At 37.6% G+C, this 22776-nt stretch overlaps 1 protein-coding gene across 15 annotated transcripts in view; it reads left to right on the top strand.

Moving 5' to 3' along the window:
• Window positions 1-22776, top strand: part of Bptf (bromodomain PHD finger transcription factor) — a 134251-nt gene that overhangs the window by 26150 nt on the left and 85325 nt on the right. For 11 of the 15 annotated variants that reach the window (XM_010616790.2, XM_019206416.2, XM_010616792.3 and 8 more), the window contains exons 2-5: window positions 1899-2721; window positions 14127-14350; window positions 18410-18616; window positions 19154-19342. In XM_010616790.2, coding sequence (XP_010615092.1) covers window positions 1899-2721; window positions 14127-14350; window positions 18410-18616; window positions 19154-19342 — 1443 coding nt within the window. The remainder of the gene's footprint in view (window positions 1-1898; window positions 2722-14126; window positions 14351-18409; window positions 18617-19153; window positions 19343-22776) is intronic. The other 4 variants (XM_010616788.3, XM_033767842.1, XM_019206422.2 and 1 more) reach the window with 1 other exon arrangement.

The following is a 22776-nucleotide window of genomic DNA, read 5'->3' as shown; positions in this document are numbered from 1 at the left end:
TTTTTTTTTTTTTTTTTTTTTTTTTTTTTTTAGGTACCAGGGATCAAACTTGGGTCCTTGTACTTGGGAGGCAGATGGCAGCACCATTGAGCTTATTGGAACAGGACAAGGGCAGTTTTGTAATTTAGCCTTCTAAGAAGACAGTGTCTTATAAATCATATGAAAACAAGGTGCCATAAACTTGTTTACAGGACATAGTTGTCAATTTTATCTGTACCAGAACAACAGTTTTGGATACAAAGGAGAGGGGTGGGGTGGGAGGAGGTGGGGTGGGACCCAAGGCGAGGAAGCTGCCCAAGCCTGGGAAGAACTTATTTTTCTTTAAGTCCTACTTCACCCCTGCCTTACTCAAATGATACTATTCTGTTCATTGTTCTGTAGCTAGTTGTTTCGTCCACTTAGGAGTGTGTACATTAAAGATTGTTTCAGGGTAGAGCCCTTGCATAGCTGGAGGGCTTGGGTGTACTCAGCATTACCAAAAAAGAAATGTGTGTGTGTGTGTGTGTGTACGTATGTACGTATGTGTATACACATGTATGTATGTACGTATTTATGTATGTATGTACGTATGTATGTATTCTTTAGCATACTTTTTTTACCCTTCTGGTAGCAGGTACAACTTTAGCACTTTAGTTTGCATATGATGAGTGATAGTTAGAGGTGGGGAGGATATAGAGGGAGAAGTTAAAAGAGTCCAAACCCAGAGTTAATAAAACTCAATTGAACGAAAATGAATTTCATGTTGATATCATTAAAATTACTTCTGAAAATTAGAATTACATTTACTATTCTGCAGACATCATTGGACAGTGTAATAATAGCAATACAGACAAGTTAGGAATAACTTTGTTGAGAAGTTTTCTTATTTATACCTTATTTTTGGTACCGGGGATCAAACTGAGGACTTTGTGCTTGCAAGGCAGGTGCAGTGCCACTGAGTTAATTTCCTGGCCCAAATTTTCTTATTTATAAAGCAGGACTGATTATAGTACATCATGTAGACTTACTCAGAAGATTAAATAAGATATATAAAAGTTATATACTAAGCAGTTGCATGTTTTATAATCACACACACACACAGACATATATGTGTATGTGCTCCTAAGCATCACATCTCAAAAACTGGGGAATAGTCTCTTACCTGTTAGAGAAGTGTTTTTCCCTCCCAGCATTGAAATTCCTCTTTTCTCTTCCCTTTTGTTTTTGTTTTTATTTTTTGGTATCAGGAATTGAACTCAGGATCTTATGCTTGCAAGGCAGGTGCGGTGCCACTGAGCTAAATCCCCAGCCCATGTTTTCATTTTTATTTTTTGAGGCAAGGTATAGCTATGTGTCTCAGGCTGGCCTGAAACTCACAGCAGTCCTTCTGCCTCAGCCTCTCAGGTGCTGGAATTTTAGATGTGTGCCAGCTCTGCCCAACTTCTTCCTTTCTGTTTTGTTTTCTCTCTCCTCTCCCCTGAGCCTGTGCTTCACTGTGGAAAACCTCAGGAAGTTAAGGGATCTACACTGGGAACTTCCTGTCAGGTTGTCAGATTGTCTGTATTGCAACTGGAACAGTGTGATATCTGTTGCCCCCCATGCTGGTCATCTTATATGTAGATTTTTTTTCTCATATATTTTTGTCAGATCTTTCACAAATACCCTGGTTTGGTGTTTTTGAATTTTGATTTTTTTTTCTTTTCTTTTTTTGTGGTGGTAGAGCCATGCACGTATACTAGCAAGCATTTTACCACTAAGCAACACTCCCAACCCATATTCTTGATATTATATTCACTTGAAAATTATTAGATTAATAAAAGTGTGCTTACTTATTTTTTGAGAGTAAAAACTGCAGAACACTAAGTTTATAGAAGTGATATTATTATTAATTTGTAATAATACAATTTCTTTATTTACAGGTAGGCGAAAACCAAGAGTACATCGGCCTCGTTCTCCAATATTAGAAGAAAAAGACATCCCACCCCTTGACTTTCCCAAGTCCTCTGAGGATTTAATGGTGCCTAATGAGCATATAATGAATGTTATTGCCATTTATGAGGTACTGAGGAACTTTGGCACTGTTTTAAGATTGTCTCCTTTTCGCTTTGAGGACTTCTGTGCAGCTCTAGTGAGCCAAGAGCAGTGCACACTCATGGCGGAGATGCACGTCGTGCTTTTGAAAGCAGTTCTGCGTGAAGAAGACACCTCCAATACTACCTTTGGGCCTGCTGACCTGAGAGATAGTGTCAATTCCACACTGTATTTCATAGATGGGATGACGTGGCCGGAGGTGCTGCGTGTGTACTGTGAGAGCGACAAGGAGTACCATCACGTTCTTCCGTACCAGGAAGCCGAGGACTACCCTTATGGGCCAGTAGAGAATAAAATCAGAGTTCTGCAGTTCTTAGTGGATCAGTTTCTTACGACAAACATTGCTCGTGAGGAGTTGATGTCTGAGGGGGTGATCCAGTACGATGACCATTGTAGGGTTTGCCACAAACTTGGGGATTTGCTTTGCTGCGAGACGTGTTCAGCTGTGTACCATTTGGAGTGTGTTAAGCCACCTCTTGAGGAGGTACCCGAGGACGAATGGCAGTGTGAAGTCTGTGTAGCGCACAAGGTGCCTGGTGTGACTGACTGTGTTGCTGAAATCCAAAAAAACAAACCATATATTCGACACGAGCCTATTGGATATGATAGAAGTCGGAGGAAATACTGGTTCTTAAACCGAAGACTCATAATGTAAGTGAACCCGATTTTAATTTTTGCATGTATTTGATATTAAACTATTTTTCTTCATTATTGATCCAGTGAAGCTATACTGCTTTAGTATAGTACTGTAGTATAAATTTTTGTAATTTAATGATGAGTTGTAGTTAAATGATTTTGAAGTTGAAAGACTGTATGAGAGACGCAAAGTGCACACATTGTTGTCTGTGCCTAGGACAAGGAATAGAATGTTCTTAGGGAGATGTGGCCCCTTCCTTGGTTATATTCCTCTGTAGCCCATTAAGGTAATTTGTGCTCTAACTTTGGTGTTAGAAGTTCTTTGTATCTCCCTTTTACTTTTATTCTATCTGAATGTGAAAGAGAACAGCAAGAAAAGGTCATTTTTTGTGCCATTGTTGGTTGCCGATTCCGAATAATAGTCTGGCAAAAGGGTTGCAAAACCCTATTTCAGGCATCAGTAGACAAAGTCAGGAAAACCCTAGACTTACCTTACTCAGGGCGTCAGGCAGGGTTAAAGTGTGGTCTGAGTATCCTACACTGTGTACTAACCTGGTGGAGGAGATGGGCTACTTTGTATTTTTTAAACCTTCAAAGTTTTCTTCCAGTTCTCAGAAATAGGTGCAGTCAGGAAATCTGTGGTGGGATGAAATGAATGTCAGAGCAGGGTGGGGAGGGTAACCAGGAATTTAAAAGATGAGTGTTGCTGTGGAGCAGTCTGAACACATTCTGATGCTTGATTTTTTTGTGTATGACTGGTCTGTGCTCCAGTGAAAGCTCACGGAATTGTCTTGGGGTCCACTGTTGTGCAGCTTGTGCAGTGCTGTACCCTGGATGGGTCCATTTTCATTGCTGGGTATGTGGTATACGTTTTCCATCTGGCGGTTGAATCCTTCAGCTGTGAGAACTCTTAGGACTTTCTCCTCTCCTTTTCCATTTTGTATTCATCTGGAGTATTATTTTATTGAACAGTGGACTTCCTGTTCTTGTTCTGATTTTCTTATCTTTTCTCTCCAGTTCTCTGCTTTGTCTTTTTCCTGTTGGGGGATGTATGTTGCTTAATTTTTCTAGATTTCTTTGTCTTGGCCTCTCAACCATAGTACAGTATTTAGTTTTGGTGTTTTTGCTACCATATTTTTCTGTGTTTTTATTTCCTAAGCACTCTTTGTTTTTAGAATCCTCCTTTTATTACATTTGCTTATTTATTTATTTTGGTTTTTTGAGGCAGGGTCTCCCTTTGCAGTTCAGGCTGGCCCTGAACTCACTATGCAGCCCAGGCAGGCTTTGAACTCATGGCATCCTCCTGCCTCAGCCTACCAGTGCTGGGATTACAGGTGTGCATCACTATGCCCAGCTTAGAATCCTCCTTTTAAAAACTAATTTAAAAATCCTGTTTTTGGGCTGGGGATTTAGCTCAGTGGTGCTGCTGCCTGCCTCACAAGCTAAAGGTCCCGAGTTCCATTCCTGGTACCAAAAAAAAAAAAAAAAAAATAAATCCATACAAAAAAAAAAAAAAAAAAAAAAAAAGATCCTGTTTTTGTCTCATGGATATAGTATTTTATCTTACTGCTCTGAGGCTTTTAATTGCCCCCCCCCCCAGTTGTATAGTCTGTTTCTTCTAAATTGCTGCTTCTTGTTCTTTGTTTTGGTCTCTCTCTCTCTGCCATCCTCAGATGTTTACATGTTTTTAATTGTTCTGCTCCTGTTAAACACTGGGGAACTATATGACTAGGCCTTATCGGTTTGCAGTGCACCTGTGGAGTGACTTTCATTGTTCCTTATTGAGGAATCCCCATTGTCTGTACCTTTAGCTCTTTCCTCTAGAGCTGGCTGGTGCTGAGAGGAGCCTTTTGCTGTTCCCACTGGCACCGTTCTGTGGCTGAGTGAGGGAAGTGGGCTGCTTTTATTGTGCGTGCAGCATTTCCTGTGTCACTTGAAGCCTCTGTTTTCTGAATGGTACCTTTGTTCACACTCGAGCCTGTGTCTCCCAGTCCAGAGAGAACCTCAGGATCTGCTGCCGAATCGGCTCACAGCCAGCTTTCTGTTTGAGTTCTTCCCCTCATTTGCAGTGACTTTTGAGGAATTGGGGATATACATTGGGTTGGTTCTCAGCTTCTTTTCATTTAGGATTGGGGTTTCTTGGCTCTGCTTTGGTAATAATCACTTGCCATCTCCTTCCCTGCTTCCAAAGTTTTTTGTCTGTCCTCTTTTCCTATCCTTATGAGTTTATGTCTTTAAAAATACTTCTTTTGGGCTAGGATGTAACTAGGTGGTAGAATACTTGCTTAGCACATACTAGGTCCTAGCTAGGTTCAATCCCTAGTACTTTCAAAAAATAAAAATAAATAAAAACCAAGACAAAGCAAACTATTTCTTCAGCATAGTTTTAAGGATATTTCAGGAGAGGGTAGAATTAGAATTGCATACTAATCCAGAAACTAGTATACAAATATATCTTAAATGAATACTTTGTCTTTTTCTCTAGATCATTTATTTATTTATTTAAAAAAATTTTTTTTCAGCTTTAATTGAGTTTATTGGTACATTTTAGGGATACAGTACAGTTACATTCATTGTTGGGATCTTGTACCTCTACATGACAAGTCTTGATTCTCATTTTTTCCCCTTACCTCTGTAGATCGTTTATTTTTAAAAATATCGTATATTTCTTGCCTACTTATGCCCAAGTGTCTGATATGTGTCCCTTGTGTCTTTTTGTGTGTGTGATATGTGTCTTGCTGTGGAGATAGTGGCATGGAAACCTCTGTCACAAGGTCATTATCAATGGCCTATAACCAACCACATTTTGGTTGAAGCTTAATGCTATATTGTCACTGTAAGTAAAAATTCAGTCTCACTGTATGTCAGCAAGCCTGGTCCTTGTCCTCTTTGTAGACCTTTAGTAGTTAACAGCCATGTTCATTTTGTATCCATTCCCCTCCCAAAAGTTGCTCATCGTCCGTGAACAAACTAGGAAATCGGTGAAATTTAGTTCATGCTCTTCTCCTCTTGCTGAGCTTTCTTCTCTATACTGCTTAGCCCTTTGGATATTCATTCTCATTGGCTTTTTCTTTTCCTGAGCTGCCTTTTTAGATCACAGAGGCCAAAGGTGCTTTGACCATATTCACATAAGGCATGACATCTTTAAGGCTTAGTACATAGTCATCAGTGGTTAAAGCCTTAGTTCTAGAGACTTGCAAGTAGAACTTCTAGCTGATGATTTAGCAAAAATAATGATAGCCCAAAGCAACATTTATTGAGTATTAATGTGTGCTTTATATTGTCTGAGGCATTTTATGTACATTGTTTTCATTAATCTTACAACAATCCAATAATGTAGATGCTGTATATTGTCTTTTATAGATGAGACTAAAATTCAGGGAGATTAGATAATTTGTCCAAGACTGTGTCTATGAAGATGTGGGACTTGAAATGATTTTTAGAACCTATTTTTAAGAATATTTCCAATTCTTTTTTGTTTGTTTTTGTTTGTGTTTTTTATTTTTATTTATTTTTTGGTGCCAGGGATCGAACTGGGGACCTTGTGCTTGTGAGGCAGACTGCGGAAACACCGAGCCAAATCCCCAGCCCTGTTTGTGTTTTTTGAGACAGGATCTCACTATGTAGTTGAGATTGACCTGGAACTCACTATGTAGTCCAGGCTGGTCTCAAACTCACAGTGATCCTCCTGCCTCAGCCTCCTGAGTGCTGGGATTACAGGCATCCATCACCACACCCAGCTCAGCACTTTACATTTTAACTCATTTAATCCTAACAGCAGTATTTTGGTACAAGAACTGTCACTCTTGTCTTTCAGACAGAAAGCATAGTACAGAGGTTAAGCAGTTGATCAGAGATCACACAACCAGTGAATAAGTGGCAGTCAGGATCGGAACTCAGTCTGACTCCATAATGTGTGTTCCTAGCCACTTCCTTGGCTGCTTGACCTAGTGTTGTTTTGAATTCCTGAATCACTAATTGTATTAGTTTCCTAGGCTGCTATAACAAAGTTTCACAAATGGGCCGATTTAAAAAGCAGGGATTTATTATCTGATAGTTCTGGAGGCTAGAATTCCACATGTAAGGTGTCTTACATCATCAGGGCCACTCTCCCTCTGCAGGCTCTAGGAAAGCATTCTTTCTACCTTTCTGAGTTTCTAGTGCCTCAAATCTTCAGTTTGTTGACAAAATTCTAGTTTACCTAATTCCATCTCATTAAAGCAATCTGAGCTTTTCTGCAGTGCTTAAAAAATTTTCCCAGTCTTTTCTGATTACCCACTTGCAAAGTCACTTACACAGTTTTAGGTATATGTTCCACTAGCATTATACTTCTAAGTCCCCAACTTAATGAACATTTGAGTTGTGACGTTTCACAGGTACAAATGGACCTCACATTTGTTTTTTTATGCTTTACATTATACATTTGTGTATAAGACTCACTTTGTCAGATTTCCAAACAAATCCAACTTACGAACTTGTTTGTAAGTTGGGAAAATAATGTACTAATATTCTTGGAGTTTCTTGGGCTGCCATTACAAAGCACCACAATGGTTTAAAAACCAGCACTTGGAAGTTTGAGGCAGCAGGATCACCATGAGTTCCAGGCCAGCCTAGGGTAATGTTGTAAGTTCAAGGCTAGCCTGAACTGGAGGAGGCCTTGTCTCAAAAAATGAAACAAAAACCCCAAAATTTACACTGGGAATGGTAGCATATACCTGGTAATCCCAGCATTTGAGGCTGAGGCAGAAGGATTGCTGAAAGTTTGAGGCCAGCCTGGACTACAGAGTGAGTTGAAGATTGTTGTGAACTATACAGTGAAAACTTGTCTCAGAAAGAAAGAAAGAGAGAAAGAGAGAAAGAGAGAAAGAGAGAAAGAGAGAGAGAGAGAGAGAGAGAGAGAGAGAAAGAAAAGAAACAAACAAAAAACCCCAGAGTGAGTTGAAGATTGTTGTGAACTATACAGTGAAAACTTGTCTCAAAAAGAAAGAAAGAAAGAAAGAAAGAAAGAAAGAAAGAAAGAAAAGAAAGAAAGAAAAGAAAGAAACAAAAAACCCCAGAAATTTATTGTGTCACAGTCTTCTAGGTCAGCATTCTGAAATCCAGTGTCAGGAGAGTTAGTTCTTTTTGGAGCCTCATAGAGAGATTTTATTCTATGCCTCTTTCCTAGCTTCTGGCAATCCCTTGGCATTCCTTGGCTTTGCAGAGAAATGCATTGCTCCAATCTTTCTTCACACTGCCATTTTTCTGTGTCTCTGTGTGTCTTCTCCTCTTCTAAAGGTACCAGTCATTGGATTTAGGGATGATTTTATCTCCACTGATAAGTAATTATATCTGTAAAGAACCTAATTCCAAATGATGTCATACTCTTAAAGATTTTTGGTGGACCTGAGTGTTGGGGAACACCATTCAACAAATTACAGTGTTTCTTACACTTTATTACTTACACTATGTATTGTTTAAAAACAAAACTTGAAATTTACTTTTAATCAATACCTAGCACAGTTAGTCTTTGTCACCACTAGGTAACAGTCAGAGAAACTTTAAAATGTAAGCATAGAATATGTTTGTTTGCCCTTAATTATATTTTTTTGCAAACATTTTCTTTCCATGCTATCCTCTCCCTGCCAGCCTGTGAACTCTGGAGAGTGGGTCCTCCTCAATGTCTTTAGAGTGGTGGGGCCAGTTCAGTTGACCCACAGAGCAGGGCTGGCCTGCAGGAGCAGCTTCTGTGGGAACCATGTTGGAACTGCTAACCAGGGCATGCACACGTTTGTGTGTTGATGCAGAAAAGCTGCTGTAGGACCGGGGATTTATCTCAGTGGTACTGCTGCCTGCCCCGCAAGTGCAAGGTCTCCTCAGTACCAAAAGAAAAAACAAAACAAAACCAAAACTGTTGTCATTTTGTGATTAGGACAGAAAATTTAGATATGGACTGTGAATACGCCCAAATACAGTACATAAGTACAGATAAACAACTTCTCTTTTAAAACTTAGCAGTTACTGTTTACTGTTTTGGCTTTTATTACTGTAATGAATTTATCCTTCTGTAACCTTGAGAAGAAAACATGAAGCCAGTGTTAATATTGTCTTTGATGAGCAGATTAAAAAATGGTTACTGGCACCACTTTTTCCCTAGTTATTGGAGATGGAACCCAAGGTCTTCACGTTGAGCTATATTCCCCACCTGCTGACTCTCCTCCCCGCGTTTTTTTTTTTTTTTTAAAGACAGGCTCTTGCTAAGTTGCCAAGGCTATAAGTTTGAGGCCAGTCTGAGCTATGTAGTGAGACTCTGTCTCAAAAAAAAACAAAGCACAACAAAACAAACAAAAAACAGAACTAATGCTGCTATTCTGTAACTCTTGGGCATTAGCCAGAGCTCACTGAGTACTTTCTGGTTTTGTTTGTTTGTTTTTTACCTTTTGGAGAGATTTATTACTACAATTCATGATACCCATTTGGAGACAAATTATGTTGTTGTTGACCTGTGGCAGTCAGAAACTCACAGCAGTATGGCTTAGTTTTAGATAGAGGTGTTGGAAAAATTACCACAAAATTAAAAATCATCACTATATAGGCTTGAAAAGCAAAATTTTCTTGGAAAGAAAACAAATTTTTATGTAAATCATAATAACCCCAACATGAAAGCAACTAGGCAAAACTGTATACTTAATATAATATACATTTATGTTGGGATATATGCAGGTGCTTTGTCAGGATATGGAAAACACAGTATTGCTAATATACATGTTATGAAAACAATTGACCGTTCTCAAAAAGACATTCACAAGCCTCCTTCAAATATAATATAGCATCAAATAAGACAATATCTTGTCATACAGAGTATGGAGTGTACACACCAACACAATTCAAAGCAAAGCTAGTGGGAAATCCCAAAAATTCAAAGGCTGTTACCAAAATTTACTTTTTCATAATCTATTCCTCCCAATTGTAAAAATAAAACAAAATAAATACTGCATAGATACTAGCCCTACTGGGAAGTGAAAAATACACTTCAATTAACCTTGTTTAATTAAGAACCACTATATGTTAAGTTTAAAAACATTGGCATACCCAAAAACATATTATGTCAACTCCATTTTTTTCATACTAAAGACCACAGATACGTACATACATCAGATACTTACAAATAATTTATTGAAAAACAGAACAAATACACTTTAGGCTATTTCCATCCGGGAATATATTTTCAGAAAATTAATGAAGAAATATTGACATCAAAATTTTCAGGGCCGGGGATTTAGCTCAGTGGTTCGGTGGCCTGCCTTGCAAGCACAAGGACCCAAGTTCAATCCCGGGTACCAAAAATAAAAAAACAAACAAAATTTTCATATTATTTCTACAGGTCTTCATTACATAGGGAATTTTCACAGGAAAAAAAAAAATATATATATATCATTTCTCCCCCATGGGACTTCTTTCATGTATTTAACAATACCTGCGTGTGCCGAATGCTCTCTACATTGCTTACAGAGGCTTTTCCCCCAGTGGCACCTTGTTCATGTGTTTGATAGTGTATGAGAAGAAATTTTCCACACATTTCTTACATAGTTACTTTGCAGTGTGGATTTTTTTGTGTATAAAACGAGATTGCATCAAATCTTTTCCCACACTGCCTATATACACAGTTTGTCTCCGGGTGTCTTCTTTCATGCATTTGATGGCACTTTGGTGTACTGAGTGCTTTTCCACATTATTCGCATACATAGGGATCTTCACCAACAGGAATTTCTTCATGTGTTTGACCACTACTCCCCTGGATGATAAACATAGTTTCTCTTCATTATGACTTCTTTTGTTTATTCGAAAATACTTTTGTGTAGGGTAAGTTTTCCCTCACTGTTCACATACATACAGTCCCCATAGTGTGAGTACTTTCCTGTCTGACAGTGACTGAATGTGCTGAATGCTTCCCCATTGTTTACATCCATAAGATTTATCTGTACAGTAATTTATGTCATTTATATTTCATAACAACTCTGTGTAGTGAGTGCTTTTCCACATTGCTTACATGCATAAGGTTTCTCCCCAGTGCAAGTTCTTTCATGACTTTGACAGTGACTGTGTGCTGAAAGCTTTTCCACATTGCTTACATTCATAGGACTTCTCCCCAGTGTGAGAGCTTCCATGTCTTTCAAATGAGGACTTATCAGCAAAGCCTTCTCCACTTTGCTTACATACATTGGGTTTCTCCCTGGTGTGAGTTAATTGATGACTGTGACACAGACTGTGTGGTGAATGATTTCCCACATTGTTTGCGTACATAAGGTTTATCTCTAGTTTGATTTTCTTCATGTATTTCATAACAGTTCTGTGTACTGAATGCTTTTCCCATTGCTCACATACATAAAGGTTTCTGTCCAGTGCAGTTTATTTTACCTTTGTGAAAGGAATGACTATGAGATAATGCTTTCACACATGCCTTAGTTACACAGGGCTTCTCTCCAGCTTGCTTTCTTTCATTTACTTGAATATAGTATGAAGACATGCAGGTATTCTCTTGTTTGTACACATATGAACTCCCCACACCATGATTTCTTTCCTGGGTGTGCTGGAGCCTTTCACATTTTTGTTTACCTAGGAGTTTTCTCCCTAGGCTGAGTTTGTTCACTAAGCTCAGAATAGGCTTTCACACGTGCTCATGTTGACATTCTCTCCAGTCTTTCTCATTTCATGTTTTGAAAGGACTGGAAATCACTGCGGGTTTTACCATGATCACTACATTTATACAGCGTGTCTTCAAATCTCAAATACTTGTCTGCATCGTTTCTTAGGTTTCTTGAACAGTTTTTGTTTTGTTCTTCCATTTGCTGGCTACCACAGGTTCTTCCACCGCATGACTTGTGGGTCCCTCAGGGTCCTTTGAATGTAGCTCACAGCCAGTAGAAATTACAGAAAAAGGTGGTCTAGTTAGCTGGGGAGTTTTTGTAGCCCCACTCACGGTGTACACTTTGGCACCATGATACAGGAAGAGCTTCAGTACTTTCTGTTTTGATAGGATAGTATGTTTTAAGAGCTTAATATTGGGCTGGGGATGTAGCTCAGTGGTGCCACTCCTGCCTGGCAAGCGCAAGGTCCTTAGTTTGATTCCCAGTGTGTGTGGGGGGCGCTTATGAATATTTGATGTGAAAACTAGAGTCTTTAAATTTTGAATAAGATAAGCTGTTATCTGGAACTTTCTAGTCCCAGCTCTTTGAGGTATCTCCATATTGATTTCCATAGTGGTTGCACCAGTCTGCACTCCCACCCACAATGGGAAAGGGTTCCTTTCTCCCCACAACCCCGCCAACATTTGTTATTGGTTGATTTCTTGATAGCAGCCATTCTTTGTGGGGTGGGGTGGAATCTCAGTGTTGTTTTCATCTGCATCTCTTGAATGACCAGTGATGTGGAACATTTTTTCATATATTTGCTTGCTGCTTTTACTTCTTTGTCTGAGAAATGTCTGTTCATTTCAGATGCCCATTTTTGAATTGGGTCTTTATATTTGGAGGGGCTGATTGTTTTGAGTTCTTTATATATTCTAGATAAGAGCCCTGTGAGGAGCAGCTGGTAAAAATTCATCCCTTTACTGGGTATCTTTCCAAAAGAATTAAAAGAATCATAACAGTGATATTTATGCACACCAATGTTTATAGCAGCACAGTTTGTAATAGCTAAAGCTTGGAAACAGCCCATTTGCCCATCAGTTGGGAAACTGGATAAAGAAGATGTGGTTTTTCTATAAAATGGAATACTACTCAGCCATAAGGAATGAGAAATTAGATTCATTCATAGGAAAATGGATACATATTGAGGATAGACTCCTAAGTGAAATCAGTAAGTCACACATGTGTAAATACCCAATAGTTTCTCTGGTGTGAAAAACTATAATAGTACATAAGATCCTAATGAGATAATTGACAAGGTGAAATAGGAAGAAAAGGGCTAAAGGTGTAGGGAAAGTAGGAAGGGTAGGGGAAAGGTAATGAGGGAAAAGAAAAAAATATGAGAAAATGAAAAAACGGAAATAAAGAGTTTGTAAATGGGGAGGGGAGGAGGGGGTGAAGGGAGGGCAGGGACAAGGGGAAAAAATGAGAACCAAGACCTGTCATGTAAAGGTACAAGATCCCAATGATGAGTGTAACTGTACTGTATGCCTAAAATGTACCAATAAACTAAAAAAAAAAAGCTGTTATCACTCAGTCATGGGACCTCAATAGAAATATCCATTAGAAATCTGGTATAGATTTTAAAAAGGGTTCTCAGAAATTTGTATGCAATTATTTTTCTTTTAAATTTCAGGTAATTTTAACTTCCTGTTACTGATCTACGATTTAATACATCCTTTCTTTATTCAAGCATTCCTGGAATTCCTCCAAAGTTTTATCGCTGTAATGGTAGTACTATTTAATATACATTGGTCATTAATGTGCCCATGCACTATGATGCCATATCACAGTATCTTCAGGTTTTACAGTGGCCTCAAGGGAGATATTGCTGTGTCCCCATTTTATAAGTGAAGTGAATAAAATGGCTCAGAGACTCAGAGTGGCATGTCCATGTCTCAAGTAATTGAGCTCATTCAAAGCCAAGTCCTTTGAGCTCTATAGTTTGCCATTAAGAAAACAGGAAAACCAGACTCAAAGACATCCTTGATGTTAATCTGCCTTTTTTAAGAAAAATCAGTGACGATCCTTGTTGAAGTTTTTAACTACCTTTAAAAGTCACCTCAGAAGAATTTAGGCACAAAAGAAGTTGCTTCTGTCCCCTCCAATTTGAGCTTTGTCGGTCTTTAAGAAGAGAGATGAGACACTGTGATCATTCCTTCAAGGTCCAGAACTTTAGCAAAGTGATTATACTATTTGATGAAAATATTTCTGTCATGTACTATTGTTAAATATTTCTGAGGGACTTGGGTTAAAATTCTCATCACGTTTTTACATTGATGATTTTAGAGTTGGTGGAGATGTAACTGAATAGTCCTCCACAAAGTGCTCTCATACCTGAATTTTTTTTTTTTTTTTTTAACCAGGGATTGAACTTGGGTCCTTGCGCTTGCAAGGCAGGCCATTGAACCGCTGAACTAAATCCCTGGCTCACACCTGAATTTTGAGGTCGTCTTTCTTTGTGTCACGATTTTAGACAGCCTTTCTTTACTATCTACTACTTCTCTTGCTGTTGCAAGATTATTTTATCCTAAAATGCTGTGAATTAGGAAATCAAAACCATTAGAGGTTGCTTAAATGAAAAAAAGTTGAGTTCAAATAGGACTGGAGGGAATGATTTGTGTGCTCATAACATGAACATAATTGTGTTTATATATTGAGCACGTCAAGTTTTGTGTTATGTATTTTCGCTGATTAGATGAAATGGAGAAACAACTGACATTGTGTCTGACATTTCTCCTCTTTTCACAACAGAGAAGAAGATACAGAAAATGAAAATGAGAAGAAGATCTGGTACTACAGCACAAAGGTCCAGCTTGAAGAATTAATAGACTGTCTAGACAAAGATTACTGGGAAGCAGAACTTTGCAAAATTCTAGAAGAAATGCGTGAAGAAATCCACCGGCACATGGATATAACTGAAGACCTGACCAATAAGGCTCGGGGCAGTAACAAGTCTTTTCTAGTGGCAGCTAACGGTGAGGGGGAAGTTTTGAAATCTCTACAAAACTTGAGCATATAGTAAGATGTCCCAGGTTATATGTATTTTACTTTAATTCTCTATATTTTATTTTCCTAGGATAGCTTCACTCTTAAGTTAGGGATGCTATACATTTTAGTAATTTTTTTTGTTGTTGTTTTGGTCATTACTAATATTCCTCAGTTTGTTTCTTTGCTTGTTTATTGGTGCTAGGGATTGAAACCATGGCCTCACATGCAAGGCAAGCATTCTACCATTGAACTGTGCTTCCCAAGCACACTTCTACTTTTAATTATAGAAATTATATTCTGGCCAGATGTGGTGTACTCCTATAATCTCAGTAGTTGGGCGGCTGACACAGGAGAATTGTTGTGAATTTGAGCCCAGGTTGGGCTACATGGTTCAAGGCCAGCCTGATCTACAGTGAGAGACCATGTCTCAAAAAAAAGAAGAGGACAAAGAAGAAAAGTAAAAGAAATGATATCCTCTCTGAACTTACTCTTTGCTTTCTTTTTTTTTTTTTTTTTTTTTTAAAAGAATGAAACCTTTAAGCTGGCCATGGTGGCACACACCTGTGATCCTAGCACTAGGGAGGCTGAGGCAGGAGGATCACTGTGAGTTCAAGGCCAGCCTGAACTACATATTAAGACCCTGTCTTTAAACAAAACAAAAAAACAGAATAAAACCTTTAATTTTGGAATAGTTTAGATTTATAGAGAAGTTGCATAGCTCAGTGGTAAAAGTATTTGCCTAGCATTCCTTGGGTCGATCCCTAGCATTGCCAGAAAGAAAAGCAAAAAAGATAATTCAGAATCCCCACAAAGGCTTTAACATCTTGCTTGTGTAATGCATTTCTCAGAGCTAGTGAATCAGCGTTGATACCTTGTCATTAAGTAAAATTCATACTTGATTCAGATTTCCTTTTTTTTTAAACTAATGTCCTTTTTCTGTCTGATCTCATGTAGGACATGTCTTCCTCTAGACTGACAGTTTTTTTAGTTTCATTGTTGTTTTTGTTTTTTGTTTAGTTTTGTCTTTTGAGACGGGGTTTCGCTATTAGTTCAGGCTGGCCTTGAACTATATACCCCAGGCTGGCCTTGAACTGTTGAAAATCCTTCTGCCTCAGCCTCCCAAGTACTGGCACTACATGTGTGCCTGGCTCTCTCTTTTTAAAGCAATACAGTAATACCTCAGTTCACAAATGCTTCTGTTTGCAAACAAAAGTGTTCAACAGAATTTTGCTTCATTTGCAAACTCCACACCAAGTGATAACATCACCCCAGCTATCCTCCCCACACAAATGTAGCCATCTTTCCCAAAATAATTGTTTGTACGATGACATACAATTGTAAATACATGTGATATTTTTTGAAAAATTTGCATAGTACAAAAGGATATACAGTGAAAAATGAATCTCCTTCATAAATTTTTATTTTTTTTTTTTTTTTTTTTTTTTTTTTTTTTGCGATGCTAGGAATTGAACCCAGGGCCTCATGCATGCTAGGTAAATGCTTTACCACTGAGTTGAGCTATACCTCCAGTGCCCATACCTTCCTTTTTGCAGAGACAAGCGTCACTGCCATTTTTTCATCCTGACAGCTATAGTCTGTGCATACTGTAAAAATAATCACCCTTTCCACCCACATAATGCTTTTTTTTTCCTTTTTGGTACTGGGGATTGTATTTGGGACCTTGCACTTGTGAGGTAGGTGACAGCACCACTGAGCTAAATCCTAGCCCCCAAATAGTGCCTTTAAAAAAAAACTTCAGATAAAATGAAATGTACTTTGGATTTAAAGGGTGAGATCTGGATCCCAGACATTATATACATATTATTTAGTATGGAAATCGCTGGCCTGTAACTATTTTAGATGTTCGTATACTCTTTGGCTTTTTGTTGTTGTTGTTGTTGTTGTTGTTGTTGTTGTTGTTGTTGTTGCCAGGCTAGGAATCAAACCTAGAGGCTCTAATCTCTGAACTTCTTTGCAGTAATGAGGATTGACCCCCAAGACTTTTGCCCTGATCTACATTCAATAGCCTTTTTAAAATTTTTCAAACTGGGGGCTGGGGATTTAGCTCAGTGGCACCACACCTGCCTTGTAAGGCACAAGGTCCTGAGTTCAAATCCCAGTACCAGAAAAATGTTTTCTTTGAAACAAGTCTTGCTAAGTCATTTAAGTTGTCCATGCTAAGCTCAAACTTGCAGTCCTCCTGGTTCAGCCTAACACAGTGCTGGGATTATAGGTGTGTACCACGACACTTGGTTTAGATTGTAAAAAAAATTTTTTTTGAGATAAGGTCTTGCTGTGTAGTCCACGTTGGCCTTATACTCACTGTGTAACCCATACTGTCCTAAACTTGCAGTGATCCTCTTGTCTTAACCTCCTGAGTGCTGGGATTACCAGCATTAGCCACCATGCCTGCCTAGACTGTGAATTCTTACAGTAATTAAGATTAAAGTAGATGAAAGAGAGTAGTAAGGGGAACTGACCAGTTCCAACATAATCACTTTAGTAGAAAGATCACTATTTCCTAACAGTGGTTTACAAGGTGTTTTTTGTTTTGTTTTATTTTGTTTTATGGTGCTAGAGATTGAATTTAAGGCCCCACATGCAGTAGGAACTGCTCTATCACTAGCTGTTACACCCCCTATACCTGCAGTGTTTTTCTATCCTAAGAAATCAGATATCTATAATTTAGGAAATAATTGATGAAAATGAAGGTAGAAAACAATTAATGGAAATGAAAATAAGAAAGTCCAAAATGTAAAAAGGAGCACCGTGGGTACACGCGGCATTACAAAAGTTTCTTCTTAGTTCTAAACGTTGTAGTGTATTTGGTAAGCTTATTTCTTATGGGGATACAGTTTAGCAGTTCTGAAACTTCGTCTTGTGGGCCAAGTTGAACACATTAACTAGATAAACTGAAGATAATAAAAGAGTTAGGTTTCTCACTGTCAAAGTAGTTTCAAATTGGCAAGGGGCTAATGAACCACAGGAAGATACTCACAGATGGCCATAAATGCATGTCCCCATGCACTGATAAATAAGTAAATAATATGCATGGGTTAGGATACACAAATATATTTTGTAGCTGTGTTCTCTCAGAAAGCCTAGAAATAGCAATACTGCAGAAGTAACAAGCACACCTAGCACATAAACCATAACTTCTGACCATTCTGCAGTCAACAGAACCTTAGAGAGGTAGCAGATTCTAGGACTGGGGCAGGGAGAATATAAGGTAGCCTGGAGCACACTGTAGTGCTAGAAAGTGTGAATGAGTGAATGGATGGATGGGACATGTGAAGAGGACACAGAACTCTGAAAAGCTTCCAGTGACCAAAGCTGCAACAATTTGAGCAACAAAATAGTGATTAGTATTCATGTGTCTACTTTGATTTACCTTGTGCTCTGCACTCTGGTATTTTCTGTGTCCTATGGAACTCTTAAGTTGAGAAAAGGTTAGCTCCCTTAGGGATTTAAGGTCTTTCAAAGTAGTTATGGGACTTCAGAGAGAAAACTTCTCTGCACCAACAGGATTGAACTCAGAACCTTGCATTTGAGAGGCAGGCTTAGTGCCACTGAGCTAAATCCCCAGTTCTGTGCTCATTTTATATTTGAGAAAATGCAGATCTAGGGAGGCTAGGTAGCTTGGCTAGGGACACACCAGACTCAAGTCAGTTCTGTACTGGGTCCCAGGTTTGTAGGTTTTTAATTCTTACAGTGTGCTGCTCAGGCTGAGTCTACGTCAGCTTGCAGTCTGTGTCTGTGGCAGAGGATCTATCACAAGTGTCACCTGGAGAGATTCGTATACCTTTCTTTTTTTTTTTTTTTTTTAAAGAAAGTTGAATATAATTAGCATGTATTTTCTAGAAATGAAGATACCACAAATTGGTTGAGTTTTGTAAAAAAATTTTATGTTTATAATCTTGACTTTTTCATAGTTCTATGCTTTAAAAATATTTAGCTTTTCTCTTTAATATTAAAACAAATAATATAGTACTGTTACAGTTGATTATATGTAGAAATAAAATTTTTAAATTTGTTTTCCATTATAGAAGAAATTTTGGAATCCATTAGAGCCAAAAAGGGAGACATTGATAATGTTAAAAGCCCAGAAGAAATAGAAAAGGACAAGAATGAAACTGAGGAAAACAACAGTAAAGATGCTGAGAAAAGCCAAGAGGAGCTCAAAGATCAGTCCTTTGAAAAAGACAGTGACGACAAATCACCAGGTGATGATCTGGAACAAGGAAGACCTGAGGGTAAAAGAATTACTTGGTTAAAAAGAAGCATTTTATTAACAACATTTATGAACTCGCCAATTTATTTGCAAAGTGAAAGTGAAAATTTTTACTGCAAATCTCAACTTTGTTTCTAAGGAGATTAGGATACCCTCCTCCCTTGTAACAAGCATAACAGCTATAATGAGTTTTTTATGTTGATAGATTTGTGATAATGCTATACTTGTATCTCTACTTATACTTCTAAGAAGTTGCTGTTCCCTGTGAGATTTGTTGGTGAAAAATTACTGTATTTCTACCAGAACATATACTTGCATGTGATAAAGTATGTTCATCTTTTATTACTTAAAACATTCTTACCTATATTAGACACTTTTAAATAATCTTTGGATTACCTAGTGCAAAAATATCCCAAAATCTAATTGATTTTAAATGACCATTAAATAGAAGCAGGTTTTCTGGTGATTGATCATTTTTGGTAGTTGGTTGAATGTGGCCATTTGTCCAAAAGCAAATTTAAAGAATATCTTTAAAGTTTTGTTGTGCATTTTGCTGTAGAGCCAACAGAAGTTGGGGATAGAGGTAACTCTGTGTCAGCAAATCTTGGCGACAACACAACAAATGCTTCTTCAGAAGAGACTAGTCCCTCTGAAGGGAGGAGCCCTGTGGGGTGTCTCTCAGAAACCCATGATAGCAGCAACATGGCAGAGAAGAAGGTGGCATCCGAGCTCCCCCAGGATGTGCCAGGTACAGAGGGCAGTGTACCAATGCCTCTGTAATGGGGGGAATCCTTCCCTTTGTAGTAAAAGCTGAATGTCACCTGGAACTTTAGAGTATGTGTTCGTTCATGCTGCTTTCTCACAGTGCCATCCCTGATTACTACATTTCACCTAACACCTGAAGTTCCATAAATGTTCTTGCAGTTAGTGCTTGAAACTCATCATACTCCTCATGCTTTTTAAACTTCATTTAGCTCTTTCTGTTTTGTAGACTTATTAATATATTTTATCACTGGACCTGTAAAGGCAGATATTTTGGTTTTAATTACTTAACATATTAGTGGCTCAATGTTGAATGATTTGACCCAACTCTGTATATACTAACAAATTAATTTTATGTTTGCATGTGCTCATGTAGCTTTTACATTTCAAATCGTGTTATGACAGTAAATCCATCATCATAAAACATTTTGCAAGGTATATTTTTATGTAAGTAACCACTTATTCATATGATAAGCTTTTTAAAATTCAAGTTATACCCTAAGTAAGTTATATTACACCAAGAATATTGTTTTAAAAAAACTTTTGGCTTTTTTTAAAATGCAAGAATATTTTTATGATGTGAGCTTATATATGTTTTTCAAAAAAATCAAATGATGGGCTGGGGATTTAGATTAGTGGTGCTGCCACCTGCCTCACCAGTGCAAGGACCCAAGTTCGATCCCCAGTACCAAAAAACAAAAACAAAAAACAAAGAAACCAAAAAACCCAAAAATTCAGATGAGTACTATATTAATATATATGAGTATATATTATATATGAGTACTATATTAATATATGAGTATATTATATATATGATATTATCATATATTAATCATAGTAATCGTACCAAAAACCAAGAGGCATAGCTGAAGAAAATCTTTTAAAGATTTTTTTCCTACATACATGTCATCTGTTTTCAGACGTGAGTATTTGCATTGCTACTCCTTATGTGAAGATATGAATCTGAATGTGTAGGAAGTATTAGTATTTGGAAGACCTGCATTCTGGGTGTACCTCTGCCATTAAGTTAATGTCATTTACTCTTTCAAGAACTCCGTGTTCCTGTTTAGAACATGAGTGATTTCAACAACCAACGGTTTTTCTTCTGGAAGCTTCTTTCACTTGAGCATCTGGTGAAAAGGATATAGAAACAAATTCACTTAGCCTAGAAATCAGGCTGGGCAAGTAGAAACAATGTATTTGTCCTCAGATATTGAGGAGCTAAATCAGGAGCAGGGGAGCAGAGATTAGACATGTTCTTTGATGTAGGGTGTTAGGTCATATAAATAGAAATTATAGCAAATAGTGTCTTGAGTAAATTTTAACAACTTCCTTAAATTTGGACTTGTTTAGGAAATAGAAATAATAAATTTGCTTTTACTACAGGCAATAGTAGGTCCCTATTAGAGATTATTTCAATGAGAGTCCTTTCTTGAAGGGACTTGAAAATTCAGATAATTATAATTTGTTTTAATTAAAAAAAATTTTTTTTTGAGATAGGTTCTTCCTTAGTTCAGACTAGCCTTGGACTCACTATGTAGCCTAGGGTAGCCTCACAGTTATGGCGATCATCCTCCCAAATACTAGGATTACAGGTGAGGGCCACCACACCTGGCTTGATTCACTAATTGTATAGTTAGATTTTTTTAGGACCTGTTTAGTCTTTTTAAAAAATTTTATTCTCACAGTTACACATTCAGGGTTAAAAAAAATGGAGTACTATCACTAAAATAATGTGGAAAAATTCATTTTTATTGGACTCATGGTTATATTTGTCTAATATTTTTGAAAGTGAACACACCTGTGTAACCACATCATGCAACTTCTCAACCACCAGGAACATCTACCCCCACAAAGCTAGTAACTGTTTTGTCTTTTGACACCAATTGGTGGAATGTAATAGCATTTTAAAAATACGGTATTCTGTTATATAAATTGTCCTGATAAATTTTTACTTTCTATATGTTGATAGTTATTTAAATTGTTTCTAGCTTTTGGACCTTTGTGAATATTACTTTACCTGTTTTTGTGCACATATATATCTTTCTAGAGATAAAACATACTTTTGGGTCTCCTGGGCCATTGAGTTTGTATATGCTCATCTTTAGTACTCACTGTGACAGTTTTCCAGAAGACTTACACAAGTTCACACTTCACCAATAGTAAGAGTTTTAGCACCTCTACATGCTTGCTATCACTTGCCTCATCACTGTCACTTCCCCTATTAGCAGGCTTTTGGGAGTGTTCTGCTGGCACATAGAGGTATCTTATTGTGCTTTGTGCCTTCATCTCCTTGGTGACTAAGACTGTTGAGTACCTGTACATGTGTTTGTGTGTATATAAATATATAGGTCACTTGAATTTTCTCTGTTGTGAAGTGTCTTTCATTTCCTTTGTTCATTTTCTGTTAAATGGTCTGGTTTGTTTGTAGTTGTTTCAGAGGAGAGAATACATCTAGTCCCTCTACTCCATTTTGACTAGGAATAAGTTTCTGCATTGATTTTTTTAAAATCAATCTCATATGCATTAAATAAATATAACTTGGTTGCAATGAGTTTTTTCATACAGTTACCGGGGATCTAACTCAGGACCTTGCGCTTGCAAGGTAGGCAGCGGCACCAGTGAGCTAAATCCCCGGCCCTTTTCTTATATTTTACTGCATCTGGTTTAATATTTTAGTTAGAATTTTTCATCTACTATCCTGAGTGAGATTGGCTTGTATTTTTCTTCTCTGATAACATCCATATCAGGCTCTGGCATGAAGATTATTTGTCTTATTCATAATCCTGGTACCTGAAGAGTTTGTGTGAGACTGGTGTTATTTATTTATTAAATATTTGCTAACAGAGTCCGGTTAATGTTGATAAGTGTCTCATTTGGTTAATGTTGATAAATGTCTTGTGTAAACTTGAAGAGCATATATGTTTTCAGTTGTTGGATGTAGTACAGTTTTTAATTGTGTTGCATTCTATATCCCTTGCAGTAGTTTGGTTTTGTGCTGGCAATTAGACCCAGAGCCTTGCACATTCAAGCCCTTATACTAAAACAGCATGTGTTTTATTTATGCTATGCCTCTAGATTTAATGTCTGGGATTAGGAAAATATTAGTAATAGGTAACATTGGCTTTATTTCCACAAAAAAAATTTTTTTTGGCCACAAGGAATTGAACTCTGGTCCTTGTACTTACAAGGCAGGCAGTGGAACCACTGAGCTAAATCCCCAGTCCTCCATAAATATTTTTAATTGCTTTGAACACATTGAAACTCTCATATCCATAAAATTAAACTATAAGAACATACTGATTTAACCTATTTCTTTTTTTATTTCATGGGGGTTTTTGTTTGTTTGTTTGTTTGTTTTGGTACCAGGGATTAAACTCAGGTCCTTGTGCTTGAAAGGCAGGCTACCAAACCGCTGAG

The sequence above is a fragment of the Fukomys damarensis genome, unplaced genomic scaffold (genome assembly GCF_012274545.1).
Source record: "Fukomys damarensis isolate Sample0158 unplaced genomic scaffold, DMR_v1.0_HiC HiC_scaffold_23, whole genome shotgun sequence".
Lineage (NCBI taxonomy): Eukaryota > Metazoa > Chordata > Mammalia > Rodentia > Bathyergidae > Fukomys > Fukomys damarensis.
The sequence above is the reverse complement of the archived record's forward strand: the minus strand, read 5'-3'. Positions and strand labels throughout refer to the sequence as shown.